This window comes from Lutjanus erythropterus, chromosome 7 (genome assembly GCF_056507025.1).
Source record: "Lutjanus erythropterus isolate fLutEry1 chromosome 7, fLutEry1.hap2, whole genome shotgun sequence".
In the NCBI taxonomy this organism is placed as follows: domain Eukaryota; kingdom Metazoa; phylum Chordata; class Actinopteri; order Lutjaniformes; family Lutjanidae; genus Lutjanus; species Lutjanus erythropterus.
This window is the reverse complement of record NC_139323.1, coordinates 10,018,103-10,036,338: the sequence shown is the minus strand read 5'-3', so window position 1 is coordinate 10,036,338 and position 18,236 is coordinate 10,018,103. Positions and strand designations below refer to the sequence as shown.

The following is an 18,236-nucleotide window of genomic DNA, read 5'->3' as shown; positions in this document are numbered from 1 at the left end:
AATCAAACATGACTGCAGGTTTCCAGCAGACTCTTTATTTGATATAAAGGATCACAGCTGATAAAGTGTTAAGAGTTGGGCTGCAGCAGTGCATGAAGCGTGTGAAACAAATATTCTCAAATGTGCAGAACAAACATCCTCCAACAGGCTTCACCTTCAGGAGACTGATTTAATCCTTGCAGTCTGAAATTTAGACATTTGATAGAAGTTCAAGCTGGTCAAAAATGCTTTGCAATGATTCAGTTCCATATTTGGCTGCAAAATAATCAACCTGAACCTGATTTTAGTGATGAAATTGAACTAGAAGTCAAGTAACAACCGTGGTAACTATGCATTCAACATCTGCACCATGAGTAACAAAAACACAGTGGAGTAATAAGACAAAACGCAGAAACACTTGGTCAACTTATATGTGATGATATCATAATCTAAACAAGTATTTTTTCAGAATAAAACAGAGCAGCACTGTTAAATGCAACATGCACAAGTGAATGAAAAGAGCGGACAGTGTTCACAGTGACATGGGTGACTCCCCCAGGCACTTCAAATGTGGATTTCACTTGAGTTAAAGTCTGAAGTGCTACTGTTCTTCTGTTTGGTGAAGATGAACAAGTGCTCTTTAAAAACAGACCAGAATCTGCACACTTCCTCTTCACAGGTACATTCACTAACATCTTTGTCTTCCATTTATTGCAGAAGAAAAAGGTTCTTCAGTGAGGAAAGCAAGGGCACAAAAATCTTAGTAAAAGGCCACTAGTTTATACATAAATGTTAACAAAAACCTTATTGAAATATTCGGCCAGATTTTTATGGATTATGTGACAAAGGTCTCAGAATGTGAAATTATTTAAACATAAAACATGATAAATACTCCTAGTTGCTCAGCGGGTAACACACATCAGGTAGCATGGCTGCTCAGATCAGTTGAAGATAAAATACTGTCCCCTCCTGCACAGATTCAAAAGGCTACAATAAATTACTAAAAAAAAAAAAAACAACATAAAAAATAAAAACATAGCAAAAATGGCATGAAAGACTTTGAGATACAGTGGTGGGTTGATGCCAGGAAAAGCAGCATCTTTCACAAAAGGAGTTGCTTATAGATGCTGTCAGTCCAGGTGGTGTTATGGCAGTCCAGTTAAGAAGACGTGCTCAGATGAGGCTTTCTTGAACCGTTTGTGTCTGCAGATTCCGCATCTCTGTCTCCCTCTGCTGGACAAAGGGCTCAACAGCAACTAGGAGCAACTAACTGGTCTTGAACTCTTGAAATGAGTTTGTCAGTGTCCAACACGTTCAAAAGGCCAGCCTCTGCTCTATCGGCAGACTGTCCATCAGACACTTGAGCTGCTCCTCGCCCAGTTTGATCTTATCCTCAAGCTTGCGCTGCTCGATGATGAGCGCAGACTTCATCTTGACAAAGTGCTCGTAGTCTGTAAGGCTGTCCTCCTGCAGGTAGTTGCCCAGGATCTCATAAACAACGCGTTCCCGTCGGTCCAGGTTCTCCTTCAGCTCCTTTGCGTCCTCGTGCTGTCGAATCAACAGCTTCCTCTTCTCAATCAACGTACGCTGGAGATGAAAAAACAAACAAGGGTTTAAGAAGACACATCAAGTTTTCTCTTAAGGTGGGAAGAAATTACAAGAGTTAGAAGAAGAGCAAATGTTTAACGTTTAGAGGGACAGTGTAGATTACCTGAAGTTGGATTACATGAGGTATTTATCAATAATCAGTGTATTTCCTGCAGAGGACGACGGTTGGCATGGTTAGGCAAAGCAGAAAGGGACACTAGCATGGAAACTAAGTAATGAACTGCTGCAGATGGCGTTAGCAGCAAAAGGTATTTTAGCCACTTAAAAAAGGTCCACCTAAAAAAATCCATATCGGTGTAAGTGTACACTATATATGGAATATTTTCACTGTTTTTCTCTCTGAGACAGCCTTTTCTGACGGGAAACTGACGTTATTTAAGCCAAATATTGTTCTCTCCACACCAACAAAGCTTCATAGGCAAAATCAGTCATTGTACTTTGCAGAACAACAGAGGAGCTCATCTACCACTGCCTTGATCTGTTAATTTTGTTTGCGTTATTGTGTGACTTTGGTGTTTTAAAAGGAGAGTTAGGATTCACTGAAGTCACACAATAACAGAAACAAACCAACAGAGTGAGGCAGCAGGAGGCCAACAACTCCTGTGATCTGCAGGGTAAGAATACTGATTTTGAGTTTGGTTGGTTTGGAGAGAGAAATATTTAGCTTGTATAATGGCAGTTTCCTGTTGTAAAAGGCTGTCTGACTGCAAGATAAAGTGGTGAAAATATTCTAAATATAGCGGACACTTAAACTGATATGGATTTTTTTAGGTGGTTTTTGTAAGTAGCTAAAATACCTTTTGCTGCTGACCCTGTCTGTAGTTTATTGCTTAGCTTCTGTGCAGGTCTTCTGCTTCTCTAAACTGGTGGCATGCCAACCAGTATAATACTGTAGCTATTACACAATAATATGAACTATCCCTTTAATTTTGTTATATTTCTAAGGTTTACATTTACTCACCCTCTCCTCAGCAGTAGCATCCTCCTCCAGACTGTTGAGGGCGTTCTCCACTCTGGCCAGACGACCCGACAAGGACAACAACAGGCTCACCACCTTGTCCAGGTCCCCGACAAACATCCTGAACTTGTCCAGCTCGTTGGGTTTGCAGACCTCTTGGACTCGGGCCTCCACCTCATCTCCTAGAGCGTTGTTGTCCAGGATGTCCTCCTGAAGACTCTCCCGCGCCTCCCGCAACACCTGAAGCTTCTTGCTAAGGCTGTCGATCAGCTCTTGCTGCAAAAACAGAAGATACCAAACCAAAACTCAGACGAAACACATCTTTAATCTCATCTTTACTCAAACATTTCCCTTGGTTCATTTTGCTCCTGTCTGTTTAGATCCTCTGAGCAGCACTGAATATATACGGTACCTTCTTGTTGGCCAGATCAATGTCCAGTTCGTCTTCAGAGTCTTCCTCCTCCTGCTCCTGCATGTCCTTCATCTTAATAAGCAGCTCAGCTTTGGGAGCAGATGTACTGTAATATGTAGAGCTGGTCACCATGGTGACAGCTGCTGCCATACTGTCCTCCTTTTCCCTGAAATACAAGTAACAAATGTTTCTCACATTATCAAACCAAATAAAAATACACAAAGTCAAACTTCTGTCAAAAGAAACAATCAGCCTCATGCAAGAACCACTTGTACAAACACATTTTGGCACGTGATTTTCTCAAACTTTCTCAAAAGAATTTTCTCTCATAGCTTTTTAGTAACACATTTTGTTTGTTTGTCATACAAATGAATTGTTTTGTTTATATGGTCAAGTTGTTGTTCCTGCTATTAGAGTGGCAGAGGCTAGATTTTCAACTATTTATGCATTACTTTTAGCTAATTATTTCAGTTTATTCATTAAATTTAGCTAACTATCCAACTGATTATTCATTACTTTTGGTTAATTATTTAAATTGTTTATCCTCTCTTCACTATTTACAGGATTTATCTAATGAATGTTTCCACTTCTCTGTTGGCTTGCTAACTAATTTTCAGTGCTCTCACACACACAAAAAACACCAATCTGGATGGTTGTTTTTTTGTCTAATACAAATATGATGATATATTATTTAGTGGTGTACGTGAAAATATCAATCTATATTGTGATTGTTATGATACACCTTTATTTTGAAATCCTGTGGCAGATCTTTATCATAAACATCTGGAAGAATTCATAAAACTGTCAAATCATCATTAAGTTGCTTTTTGTGAGTTGACACATAAGTAACTGAATGTGTTAAATGGACATGAGATTGTCTGATATTGATTGCACATCCCTGAATTGAACTGCGTTGAAATCATATTGTAGCAGACTTATATCAGCAAATATCTTATGATTAAACCTGTGATTTACATCCCTGATATTTGTTAGTAAACTCACAATTTCTGTTTTTCATATTAGTTGAACTACTGTAAAATGTTTCTGTTTCTGTCTTCCAAAGTACGGTTGGGAACCATAGTTCTAATATCATATATTGTATAATATCCTGTCATGCCAGGGGCTGCGTATCAGTACTCGATACCTTTAAGGTATCAGCTGAATTAACCTAGTACCAAGTAGTATCGAAACTGCTCCATGTGATATATGCATTAGATCCTTTCTGTAGATCTACAGAAAAGGACTATTTTTGTGGGTTTGCTTGTAGCCAATCACTGCAAACCTCCTTCTATTTAATGTGATGTGTGATTAGCCCACAACCACGGCAGCTAAAGCCCATACAGTCTGTGGTGGTGAAGCTGAAAGCAGCCTGACAGTGTTGGCAGTTCAGTGTGCTGAAATGTCAGTTGAGCCACCAAAACAAGTCTACTACACACCTGTGCTGTCTGATAAAAATAAATTTATCAAATGTGGAAGGATAATTTAAGGAATTCTTCCATTCATATGATGACTATTGAAGTAGACTTTTTTTTAAAACAATATCCAGCCCTATCATTCAAATCATCAATTATTAACACTTAAGTAAAACTTTTTTGGTATCTTTATTTGCACAAATTGTTTTTATTTTTAATAGGTTGTGGTGCTGTTCCAATGTTCAATCCAATAGTTTAGAATTATTTTGGGTAGAGGCCAACTAATATGTTTTTTTTCAGGGCAGATATAGATTATCCATAATCATGGAAACCAATAACCAATCTTTAGAACTGATATATTATTATTTGCAGTAAAAATTAAAATCTCTGCATCAAAATTTAGAACAACACAGATTCCAACACAAAATGTAATTGAAACGCCTTTAACTATATACTAAACGAAAACAGAACTTTACAAGATTATTTTAAAAGAAAAATTGCAGGAAACTTCCAGGAGTATTTTTTTAAAGTGAACTAAAATTTTAATAACAAAATAAACAAAATTGCTCCCTGAAGTTTCAAAAAAATAAATTTCTTGTGACATGTAAAAAAATCAGATATTGTTGTGGGTGGGATGTCGAGTGAGATAATAAAGATTAACAGAATCAGAGGGGCGGCGGCATCAGAGCCAAAGTTGCACATTTTTAAATGAATTGATCCTATCGCCAAATGGATTACAAAAACGAAAAAACTAAAAACAAGAACACTGATTCCAGTAGTTGTAAAAATGCTGAATATTAGATCCAAAAATCAGCCAGGCTGCTAATCGATCTATCAAAGGTTTTGGATCATCAAATAAAACTACTGACACTGATACATTTGTTTGCTGAATTCTTCTTTTTACTCTTTAGTATCATTTTTGTGATTGACCCGTGTCCACAAAAGGATGAACAGGCAGCCTTGTATAGCTGATTATGCTAATGATCAAATCTTATGAAAATGTACATACTCCTTAACAGATGGCATTCATTTGGTTTGAAAAAGAGATTTTACCATTTTACCATGTTTGTGCGGTTTGGTGAATCTGACTTTAACTGTGGTGTGAGCATCTGCTCCAAAATACTGGACAAGTCATGCACATAAATTTTCAGCTTATATACACACAGATGACTAAATGCAACAGAGCTTTGAATTTTGCTGCTGTCAGGGTTGTACATATCAAACTAACCTAGGCCGATAGTAAACGCACATTCTAGGTAAGCAGGTTTGGTCTGTATGTACAAACTAAACGTGTCTTGAACGGTGCATTTAGTTCAGATATCAACTGTGCCATTTGTCGGATTAAAGTACGAGGGCTGACCTTTCCTCAGTGGGCCGGGGGACTGTCTGTTTCGGGGACACCTTCCTGCGCTGATGAGCTCCTTCCAACAGCTGCTCCCCCTGAGGGAAGATCCCCTCCATCAGGTCCATGGTGGTCTTCATCTTACTCTGGTCAAGAATATCGGCTAGTGATTTGTCTTTTCCCATGATGTCTCTGGCCAGCTCCTCTCTCTTCTGATCCTCAGACAGTCCCGTGGTGGTGCTGATGGGTTCGTCTGTGGGCTGCAGCGGCTGCTGACTGTTAGAGTTGATGTGATCTCGAACAGTACTCATGTATGGGTCCGCCTGAGTGGCCGGCAAACTGTCAGGCTCCCTCTGACGAGTAAAGGCACAGAAGACCGAGTCCTGCCCCGCGGCTCCCAGACTGCCAAGCCTGGTCACACCAGGACCCTCAGTCTCAACAGCAGGGGGGTCACTGTGCTGCAAAAACGGACAATTCTCCTTCTCTGTGATTCCCTCTGAGTGCACAATCCTGATGGGCACTTTCTTCACTGTAGAAGTTTGATTTTCTAACACATGCTCCATCCTGAAAGATCAGAGAAAGACAGAAAAATTAACAAACAGAAGCTCAAAGAATTTCCTTTAAGTTTCTCTTGAAAGGAGGAAAAAATATCTCTTGCTGCAGTTATTCCAGCCATGCGCTGATTTAAAGTTTCACTGCATGATGGCAACTGAGATTTTTTTCCATGGCCAGCACGCTGGAATATCCAAGACATCTGGACTCCTCCCACCACTTTGGTTTCTGCTAGCTGCATGAATCCTGCTGCACAGTCATAAGTTCACTACAGATGATATCAATTAGTTCTGGATCAAGAGGATGAATAAACAGCTTCACAACAGGGGCTTTTAGACTACGTTTTACATTTTCAGCATTTAGCTAAATTATGCCTAAACCGCCAGTGGCTTTTATAGAAATGTGGAGAATCCCTCTAATTTGCTGAGGCTTGATAGCACTCACATGTTGATTCTACACAGGCAGAGACTCTCAATAAGCTTCTTTGTAAAAGCAGCATAAAGACACGATGAGTAGAGGAGCTACAGTCACTGTGCTCTGACTAAACTGAGTGGTAGTATAACCAGAGGTGGCAAAAAGAGACAGTCTTTACTCAAGTAGAAGGACAGATGATTGTGCGAAAAGAAGACTATGGTAAAACTAGAAGTGATTTAACGTCTTTACTCAATTAAAAGCGAAAAAGTACAGTACAGTATCTCAAAAGTATAAAAGTAAAAAGTAGCCCTTGGAGGACATGTCTGCGGTGTGTTTCTGAGTAAAGCAAACTGAACCTCAGCTTTTCTCCAAAATCAATCTCCTTCTCTTGTCCGTTTCATCTCGTTATGATTTTTATGTTGTTTTCATCTTGTTACATCTGTTGTGCATGATATGCACTGATGGACACACTAAGAAATTGTTGTTTGTTATTGTCACATCCATTTACGTCAGGGGTCAGCAACCTTAAATTCTTTATTTTCCTTGAAGACTTTTTCTTTTGTCATCCATAGCCAGCCTAGTGAGACTTAAGATTAGTCACCAACAAAATTTAGAGGAAAAGGCACCCAGCCATTGTTGCTCACCCCTGATTTAAGTGGAAATCGGCCCCGATGTTGGGAAGATGGTGCCATGATACAAAATCAGAATGATAAATAATTCCCATCAAATGCATTTAAACATAACGAGCCTGTTCTGAAATGTAAGGAAATGTAAGTACAGATATTTGTGTAAAAATCAAGGCAGTGAAAGTTAAAAGTTGCCACAAAAAATCTTTTATACTCTAAGTAAAGTACAAATGCCTGACAACTCTCCTACTACAAGGATCTTTCATATTGTGTTGATTTTAGAGGCCCCTGTGGACAAAAGCGGCAGTGTTTCCACTGTAATAACCATAAAATATATTGTCAAAAATAAAATGAATGTACCACTCTGTGACTTTGCCGAGGAAAATGTAAATGCAGGCTTGTTTCATCTGATTTCAGGGAGAACCAACCCGGTGGCTGCCATTCAGAATAACTACAGAGAAATAGCCGGTCTTCTTGTGGATGGTCCTGTTTACTGATGTTAAGTCCTACAGATGCATCAGTAATAAATTGAAACTGTTTCATAAACAGTTAAAAACTCCTTGTAAGAGACAACTTTTTAATAGAATTTCAATATAATTCTTTACATCACATTAGAAAACATAACCAGGCACAGACTAATTTGTGCTTTCTCTGTGTTGTAGTATTACGATAAATATTTGTGCACCTCTGAATATAACAGATACAGCAGTAATATGAACACGTTTAAGAAACTTAAAAAAAGTGTACCTGTTTGAGTCTTCATCCTGCAGAGAGACTGGTGGCTTGTCACTGAGTCTCTGTGGGGAAAACTGTGGCGATGGAGAGCGCTGCCCCTCCATAGTGGCCAGCCCTGAGGGTCTGTGGGAGGATGCTGGGGGAGAGGAGGCAGGCTGAGGATTGGATGTTGACAAATGATGTACTGCCCCTTGTCCTTTGTCCACAAGTCCTTTGCCCTGCTCAGAATCTCCCTTCGCAGAGTGGGTGGGCACAAAGGCGGAGTTAGGGTCAGCGTTAGGAGAGCAGTGGGTGAAGATTTCGCTCTGGGAACCAGCGAAGGATTCGTGGGAGTCGACCTCTGGGCATCTGGGTGGGGGAGGTTTCTCTGGTGCAGAGGTCTTCCTCCTGGGTCCAGACGGAGGGTCCTCAGGCTGAGGGACGGTGGACTCTGTGAGGCTGTGAGAGATGGATGTGGGTCTGTGGTTCACGGTGTTGGGGGCAGCTCTGTGTTTGCTGTCAGGGTTGGTTCCTGTCATGGGCGGAGGGGGTGGCGCTGAGTAATGTTCAAACTCCACCGGCTTTTCTCTCACTCTGCAGTCGCCGGGCCCTCTGTCAGAGAACCTGAGGAACACAATAGAAAGCTTTTAATTACACACTGTGCGACAGCCAGGCAGCACGCACTATCATCTGCAGCTCAATCAAATAACACACTGTGGCAGAGGCTGTGTTCGTCTCTCCAGCAGCCACTGTGATTATGCCAGCATGACAAGACACACGTCTCCCTCTCTGCTGCGAGCCTCCTCCCTGGTTACTGTTCAGCTGGCAGCTTGAAGAGGAATATTTCAGTTCCCACAAGTCAGCATAGAGGAATAAATAATCCTCCAGTGCAAAGAGGCAAGATCACTTTTTCCTGCCTGATTCACATTTACTGATTTAACTCTTTGTAGGTTAAGTCAGAGATGGAAAAGGAACAAGATTTCAATATTTGGAGATCACAGGAATCATTAGAGGCCTGATGCCAAACGAGATGGAGTGATTGTATATTAAGATATGTGTTGAAGTTATTACAGTTAACTAAAACAAAGCTAAAATTAAAACTGGGTGTGAAAAAACATTTTAGTTAACTTAAATAGTAATAAAAAACTACTAAAAAAATAGAACTCAAACCTCCCAATTGGAATTCTTACAAGCTGTGACAAGTCACCCAATGAACAACTGTTGTTGCAGCTTACACCCTCCCTCATGCCACAGTCTCAGCTCTGCAAGTGTGAGAAAGTTACCTTGTGAAAACATGAAACATGATGCCAGTGATATTACTGCAGTATCCAGTAGGGGGAATATCAGTTATTTTCTCATGGTGTAGGTACTTAAACCTATAATGATCCATATTTATGTGTAAAAAGATTATTAAAGCTGAGTTGCAAGGATTCATTTTAAACTTACTTACATTATAGTTCAACTTTAAATTATGTTGCACCAAAAAGTCTTAAAATTAAGAAAAATTAAAATCAAACTTCAGTTTAGTTTTCATTCTAACCCTACATTAAAATTATTTTTGTGGCACCAAAACTCTGGTATCAAATGTGATCCAGGATTAACTTTATACTTAGACTTGAGGTGGTTTATCTTAATAATAAAATAATTAAAATATAAAAATGAAGTTCCTCACAGAAATTAAGGCACAGACTCAACCCAATTGAGTTTTATGATGCATCTCTTTTTGCCCCCCGTTATAGTTCATCCATATAAACAGTCTACCAGTTGCTGCCAGGCAGTCCATTTTCGTACTTAATGTGTCTCAACAACACTTGAATTTATTTTGTATTTCTTAATTTTTATTTATCTGGTTTATCTGGTTAAGCAAGCATCTCCATGTTGATTACACACTAAATAAAAGTGGATATTAAATTCTGGATTTGAGTTTGATCAGAACTAATCTCAGATTAAATTAACCGTTGCCGGTGCAACCCGGTCTTATTAATAAGGATACACAACACGAACACAATTGTGTCTATATGATAAGCATTTCTTCAGCACTGTTGTCCATCAAAGGAACCCAAACATCAAGACCTTTTCCTCTGATCTTTCCACTGTGTACAGACTACTAAACTGTGTTCTTCTATAAAATAGGACAGAGATCTTTACGAATATAGAGTCATGGCAGGATTAGTTCTAATATAGACAAATTTGGATCAAATACACTATATTTCAAAAAACTGTATAAAAAAAAAAAGAAAAGAAAAGAAACGAAATGAATGTACCAACTCACCCTATGTGAAATGTTACTGCTGCCATTTCCATAGACCAGAAGTTAAACCAAGTGTGCTGAGTGTCTGCTGGCTTTCTGTGACAGAAGCCACCTGTTGGTATCTCTTTACACTTGTCTCAATGATCCCATCTGGGTGGAGCATGTCTCACTAAGCTCATCTCCCTGACTTTTCAGTGACAATAACATCCTCTGCACTGTTGTAATGCAAACGTGAGTGTCATATGGTGTGGCTCTTACAATGAGGTTGCTCAAGATGAGATACTCTACACCCTTGAATGAGTTTCACCTGTGGGAAGTTTAGATAACGCATAAAGACTCTCGAACAACAGGTTACAAACTATGAAGTCATCTTGACCACGTCACTATACATAGTTAAAGAATGAATCTAAGTAAACGGAACAGAAGAGAAGAAAAAATACTGATTATTAAACACTGCTAAAAACTAGCATTAGGAAAAAGTACAATGCATAGATCAAGTGCACACACTTCTGCATGAAACTCAATGACAACACATGAAACTGACCTATATTAAATAGATAGTCCAGCAATTTAGTTTTATACCTCATAAAATCCAAGTAGCAGAGGCCACCATACTGGTTTTTGTCTCCAGTAATGGGTCAAGCTCCCAAAAATTGGATACTACCCTTTCCCATAATGCAATGCAATAGGGTCTTTCATTAAATCCTCGCTGTTTGATAAATATCCACCTAGGGCTGCAATTAACAATTATTTTCATAATCGACTAATGTGTCAATTATTTTCTTGATTCATCGATTAGTTGTTTGGTCTATAAAATGCTAGAAAATTGTGAAAAATATCAGTCGGTGTTTCCCAAAGCCCAAGAGGACGCCCTCTAATGTCTTGTTTTATCTACAAACCAAAGACACTCAGTTTACTGTTAACAAGGAGGAAAGAAATTAGAAAATGTTTACATTTGAAAAGATGAAATCAGAGAATTTGTACATTTTAAAATAAAACAATTAATTGACACTCAGAATAGTTGTCCATTAATTTGATAATCAATTAATTGTCATCCTGAGTTACAGTCTCCATGAAAAGGAAACTGAACTTCATGTGTAAAAGCGTGTCCCTTTACTAGAAGGAAAAACTAAGTTTGATGGGACAGCTGGCTTCCACTCAGTGGCTTAATGTTGGGAATTTTTTAAATAATTTAAGGATCACATTTTTAAATAAAGGAAGGTAAGAAAGGTGAATAGGTACAACAGGTGACCTTATCCTTTAACATTAAATGATATTATCACAGTGTTTTGAGATGACAGGAGTTCATACGGGACCATCAAAGGATCACATGAAATCATCAGTGTTACCTGTAAACACTTCTTCCCTGCCCATAAAACAAACAGTCACTAAGGAGGGAGGTTTAATCCAATGTGAACAAACCAGCTTCATATTATTGATTTAAACCCTCCTCTAAGCTTATACCCAATTCCTTACAAAGTCAGAGTTAATATTCCCACACTTTTTCCTAACCGACTAAAAAATTTAATTATCTCATGCAAGTTATAATTATAGGTTCTGTTTCATTAGCTAGTTACACCCTCCTACTGCAACAGTGTATTCTCAGTAGCCTACATCTGACTGTCAAAAAAAACAACAACATAATTTCCGTAATTGCCTTTTCCTTCAGACACAAAGGCAAAATAAGAGTCTGCAGCTCTGTGAGGCTGTACTCAGTAAAGTTATCAAAAGATGACAATACTTTGATACTTTTTTCAATACCAAATGTTTAAAAAGATCTGATTCTAATGTTCTATAGTGTTGTAAGTACTGAATCTAGGGAAAAAATATTCGAAGTGATCATTCAAGACCTCAGTTCAGTTCAGTCTTTATTGGCCTGCTGGAAATTTGGCTTCCAGAATAGCAAAACCAGACAGTGTTCAGTTTTTTTGTATCAGCACCAGCATCGAGTTGTTCATTTTAAAGAAGGGAAAGTTATTCCATTCTGTGTGCCTAGGACTTCTTTTTCCCTTTCTGCCATGGTGTTAAAAGTGGTACTGAATATTGTTTTTTATAATAGTATTTTATCCAAATTTTATATTCTCATATCATGACAACACTGGAAGTGCTGCAACAATTAATAGATTTTCAAATTAATTGTCAACTATGATAAGTGATTAATCAGTTTGAGTCATTTTTTGAGAAAAAAAATTCTCTGATTTCAGCTTCTTAAATGTGAATATTTTTTGGTTTCTCCTCTCTACTCTGACAGAAAACTGAATATCTTTGTGTTGTGACTAAAACAGCACATTTGAAGACAACACCTTGACTTTGAGAAACACTGATCAACATAAAAAACATAAACAACAATTATAATTATAAATAATTGCTAGTTGCAGCTCTAAACTAGCTAAACGTCAGCATGCAAACAGGTTCACATTGACAACACCAACATGCTGATGTTTAACAAAAATAATGTTTACCATGTTCACGTTCTTAGTTGAGTGTGTTAGCATGCTAGCATTTGCTAATTGGCTGTGTAGCTGAATCTTCATGAGAATGTCATTCATGCAGATATTTGGTCACAAACAAATTAAAGTTATGACCCAATGGTGCTAGATGAAAGGTTATGGGATCGCTAAAGTTAATCCTGAGAGGATCACAAATGTACCATATTTCATTGCATTCCATTCTGCAGCTGCTGAGACATTTCACTCGAATGTGAAACTCATGGTGGCACAAGAGGAAAAGTCAGAGGATTACCAATGTCAAAAGCCATCATCCTCTGGGAACCATGATGTCTGTTCAAAATTTAATGACAATTCATCCAATAGTTGTTGAGGTATTTCAGTCTGGACTAAAGTGGTGGACCCATCAACAGACTGACATTGTCATCCACAAAGCTACACTGCCAGCGTGGCTAAAAAAATCCAATTATGCAAAGCAAAAGATCTTACTGATGATAAATTCATGCCTTCAGGCTGGCCCCCTGAACCCGGGTCCTTATTACACTCCAAAGAAACACTTCCTCACTGTCAGAAACATGGTCAGATGCCTCGCCTACACCAGTCAGCCTCCACTGAACGACACAAAGCACAGCCAGAGAGACGACTTGTGTTGTCACAGCTGCACCAAGGCAGTGCCACTGGTATGTCTTGACAGATTATAAAGACCTCACTGTTTCTCTACAAGCTTACTGCACTCTTTCACTGATGAAATCCAGGAGCAAAAACACAAAAACATATAACACTAAATGTCCTGATAGAATGACCATTTAAGATCATCCAAAGGAAATCCATTGAGTCAAATACTGAATGCAAAAACACTCATATTTTGGCTTTTGTATACTTAACTTCATACTTGAGACAAAAAGTAGTCACACTCCATAAGACTGAGGCAGATTATATCAAATTAAATTTACTCACCCTGTAGCAGTGTTGTGCTGTTCAACAGGTTTACACTCTGTCTGCGAATATTCTGCCTCAGACTTTCTTGCAGGAACTTGAATCTTCTGTAAATAAAGTTGAGCAAACACAATTTACGTTATGCAAAACCACCCAAACAACCCACAAAAAAAGAGGCTTCAAGTTATCCAAAGACCCAAGGTAATAATTTCAACCATGTCATGTTGCAGCTTCCTGGTTTTTCAATAGTGAAAAAAAAGAAATCAGCAGGTTGATGCCCCTCTCTTCTCCTTAAGCTGAGGGTGTGTCACATGAGCAAACATGGATTAATATTTGACTTAGCTCTTTCCTTTGTTCCTTTCTCCTCAGTCTGTAGGTTTGTCTTAATGAGATGTAAAACCACCTTGAGGCCTTGATAAAGTTGAAACATTTAAGTGACTAAAAGTTATAACCATGAGACCTTTCTTTTTTTTCATCATTAAAATAAATTGTTTGTTTTAATGGATAGTTCTGATTATTCAATGTGGGGTTGTATGAGGCCGGTCCGCACGCCCCCAGTTTGGAGATGCAGAGCAATGTACCACTGTGGACAGAGTCAACAATAAAAGTTATTTCAGTCACTTAAAACAATCAGTATCATTTTAAATGTATGCCATATTTAGAATATTTCCTCTGTTTTAATTTGCAGTCAGACAGCCTTTTCTGACAGGAAACTGCTGTTGTATAAACCATAAACTGTTGTATAATATTGTTCTCTCATAACAAACCGAACTCCATGGGTGAAATCAGTAATTTCATCTCGTAGAACACAGGAGTTGCTGGTCTACTGTTGCCTCAATATGTTTGTTTGTGATATTTAATGACTATGGTGTTTTAAAAAGGACAGTGTGGAGTCACTGAAGTTCAGGAGCACGTGTGTGCAGGGGGCAGCAGAGACTGAAACTGACACTGGTGGACATTTTTTAGTTGGCTAAAATACATTAGTGCCCCTCTCTGCTTCTTATATCTAGGGAGCTGCCGATGGCTTCTACTGTAGGTAATACACAATTGATAAATACCTCATACAACCCCACATTAAATAATCCAAATGATCCCTTTAAGTCATTTTGAGATCGTGAACAGTCTTTGTGCCTCACCTGTCCATAGATGTCAGCAGAGGGAGACGATCGGGATCTCTCATGGAAACAGGTGGTTTTGGTTCTCTCCTCTGGTCCTGGGTCCAGGATGTTATCAGCTGACCGGTACCGTCCGGATGCTCTTGTTTCTGGGTTTTTTTTCTGTACATTCCACTTTGCCTCATATTCAGCGAAGGTTCCCAGTCTTTGTTGGTCTATGGTGGACAGCTTGTGTGCAGAGTAAGGACCTCCCTGGTTCTCCTCGGTGTATTCTCTGCTCCTGTTGCCTTTAATTTTGTCCTCTGCTTCACTGGTTGTGGAGAGACCTCTGGCCCTGGTCTCTGTGAGGTTCTCGGTATAGCTTTGAGGGGGGATGTGAGTGGGAAAAGCTGGTTTCCCACTTTCTTTAAACAGAATTTTTTGGTCTAATGAGGACCTTGCATTTTCATTGCCAGGATTATCTTCCTTCACCCCAACTTCATGGATTTTGTCCGGTTCAGAGAAAGACCTCACCTTCTTTTCTGCAGGAAAGCGCCTTCGACCACCAATGCGAGGTACTTGACCACCAGCATGCCCTGATTTGCTAATTACAGACTCTGAGACAGTCGGCAGAGGAGTAACATCTTTACGGGACAGCCCTGAGGATGGGTAGTTAGGTAAGGCCTCAGCTGCAGGATGCTCAAGTAAGACAAGCTCTAGGTCTTTTCTCCTGAAGGAAGTTGCCTTGAGCACCCTTGCTTGTGCTTCCTTCAGATTAACCTTGTAGGTGTTGGTGAAGGAACCATCGGCAGAGGTTGGCGTGGTGTTTTCAGCAGACTTCCAGATATCCTCATCGTCTTCAGCCTCACCCTCAGTACCAGGAAGGGCAGCCGCACTCTTACTCTTCTGCAGCTTGGCTTTTCTCATCTGGATTTCATTCCTTAACGTGGTGGCAAAACGGTCACTGCGCCTCATCTGCTTGGTTTCGAGGGACTCTTCAGAATTCGGGCCTCTCGCCTCTTGGCCTGCAGCATCCATAGATAGAGAGTGAAGCATAGGGGTTGCCTGGGGGCAGATTTTGTTGCTCCCTTGGCTATGATGTCTGCCGTCTGGGGGTATTTCTCGATGTTGTAATGGCAGAGACCTCCGCTGCTCAGCCTGTCTGCTCGGAGGATAACTTATGAACTGAGCTTCTGCATTGTTATGTCCTCTCTGGGTTCCCCTATCATCAGAGCTGGATTTAGGTACAGAGGTTTCTAGTACAGTAGTAACTTGGTGTTTGCTGTATCCATTACTGTCTTTAATATGCAAGGAGTGTTGCTGCTGTTGGGGCAAGTGATACTTCACTTTGGTGACTGTCTGTGGGCTAAGAGAGTTCAGCTCACTTCCTGTCTCTACACTTGTTACACTCTTCCTGTCCTCTGATTTTCCTGACAGGTTCTGGGGGTTAGGTTGACATGTTGTGACACAGTAGTATCGAGTATGTCCGCTGCTGTCAATGTTTTGATCGGGGGCTGCGGTAGACACGGAGGTGCTTATATTCCGTCTTTGGTTCTGTACAAAATGTTGTCCAGAACCGTTGGTAGGCAGTTCCTGCATGCTACAATAGTAGCCACCTACGTTCTGTGACTTTGGTCCGGACGTAGCCCAGGGCTGAGAATAAAAAGTGCTTTTATCACTGTGGTGTCTCTGATGGTGTGGCTGGCCTTGCCGAACATCGCTGCTGGACAGGGAGCACTGCTTGTTTGAGTTGAACTGGTTATGATTTGATTTATCAGATGAAGTGTGAAAACTGTCGCTGTCATTTTTCGGGGACAGGTTGTGGCTACGGCGATTTTCAGTTGAAGCCTTAGAGGAGACATGTGATTCAGGTCCTTCAGGGTGAGATATAATGAGGCCTCTTTCATGTACCTTAGTTGCAGCAAAACTGTCACTGCGTGCAGGAGGAGGGGGAGGGGGAGGAGAGGGGGAGGCAGTCTTCTTTTTTTCAGGTACATGCCAAACAGGTCCATAGCTGGTTCTACTGGAAGTGGAATGACGAGAGCCGGCTGATTCATCAGTCTGTGGACCCTCACATCCTACGCTCACTCCTGGCATCTGGAAGTACGCCACCCTGTCATCCTGTTTGACTCCCTCTGTCAGGCTCTGGCTGTTTCTGCCATTGTTGTGCTTTCCTCCGGCATCCCACTGACTGAATTTATAAAGCATGTTGTCTGTTGAGGCAGCATTGCACTTCGAGAGGGTGTAGTCTGGTGTGCCGGAGCTGGTGGAGAAGGAGCTGTAGGCTGAGTCACGTTTCCCTCCTCCAAGATGCTCCATACTGTTGTTGGACTTGGCAGGTGACAGCTGACCGGCAGGATACGGGTGTGAGACATGTTCTAGACTGTCCATGCTGCCATGAGAGCTGAACTGGTCAGACACTCTGCGCAGGTTTGTCTGCTCCCAGCCAGAGGAGAGATCAGTCGAGGATGAGCTGGAGATTAAAGCAAAGGAGCAAGGGTGAAACATCAACCTTTTATCTGCAAAAATAGTCATTTACATAAAGACTGCTGTTGTTAATAAAGCTATGAATTGTGGTATCTAAATCCATATTGTTACGGCAGATTCATGGTAAATTATCAGCTTTTTGGCCACTGGGGAATACAGCAACATTAGCAAAGAAAGCTTAAAACCTATTAAATGTATGTATTCATACTTACAATTCATATAGGTGTATAGCATTGTCAATACAAAGCTTTGGATTTTGTTGCAAAAGTTTATCTTGCAAAATGACAACTCATGAGTCAATTTACATGGGAAAAAAAAACTTTAATTGGGTTTTCATCAGACAGAAGAGTTTGAGTCAATAAACAGAAAACAGGCTGGATTGCAATAGCAAGGATTATTTTTATACTAGTTTAAATCACGGGTTAATTTATGTTGCAAACTAGCATAAAGTTAAGGAAGATTACATTTAAACTGCTCTCAAAACCTCAGTTTAGTTTAGGTATGTTGCACCATAATTTTAAAATCTAATTTAAAATATGATCCAATATTAACTTTAAAGTTACATTTGAGGAGGTGTAACTTTTATAATACGTGTTTTTTTGAGATGGATTGAGCAAAATAATCCCCTACTGAGCCATCATGACCAACTTTATAGCTGGCAAGTAAACAATATAAAGCTTTTTGTGTTGTGTTTTTAGCTAGCTAGCAAACAAAATAACTTAAAAAAAAGTTTTAGTTAGCTAGCAAACAATGTAACATTTTGTTAAGGAATACAAAACAGCCAAAAGTTAACAGTTTATCCTGCTCTTTCATACTTACTAGGCCCCGGTAGCAATTTATTATTTGTTTACTTTGATTTTGGTAAATAAGCATCTCCATATTCATTTTTTCAGTTAAGGTTTAAATCAATCACCTTTGATTGACTGAACAGAGATTAGCTTTAAATTGTGCAACAGAGCTCTGTTTAATTTTAAAATTTGGATTTACTCATTTTAAACCTAGTT

General features: G+C 39.7%; 1 protein-coding gene across 7 annotated transcripts in view; it reads right to left on the bottom strand.

Moving 5' to 3' along the window:
- Positions 1-13: 13 nt before the first annotated feature.
- Positions 14-18,236, bottom strand: part of shroom2a (shroom family member 2a) — a 47,448-nt gene continuing 29,225 nt past the window's right edge. For all 7 annotated transcript variants that reach the window (XM_084722595.1, XM_084722598.1, XM_084722599.1 and 4 more), the window contains 7 exons: positions 14,788-17,218; positions 13,673-13,758; positions 8,051-8,641; positions 5,730-6,275; positions 2,958-3,123; positions 2,549-2,821; positions 14-1,566 (listed from right to left, as the gene is read on the bottom strand). In XM_084722595.1, coding sequence (XP_084578721.1) covers positions 1,294-1,566; positions 2,549-2,821; positions 2,958-3,123; positions 5,730-6,275; positions 8,051-8,641; positions 13,673-13,758; positions 14,788-17,218 — 4,366 coding nt within the window. In that variant the 3' untranslated portion in view covers positions 14-1,293. The remainder of the gene's footprint in view (positions 1,567-2,548; positions 2,822-2,957; positions 3,124-5,729; positions 6,276-8,050; positions 8,642-13,672; positions 13,759-14,787; positions 17,219-18,236) is intronic.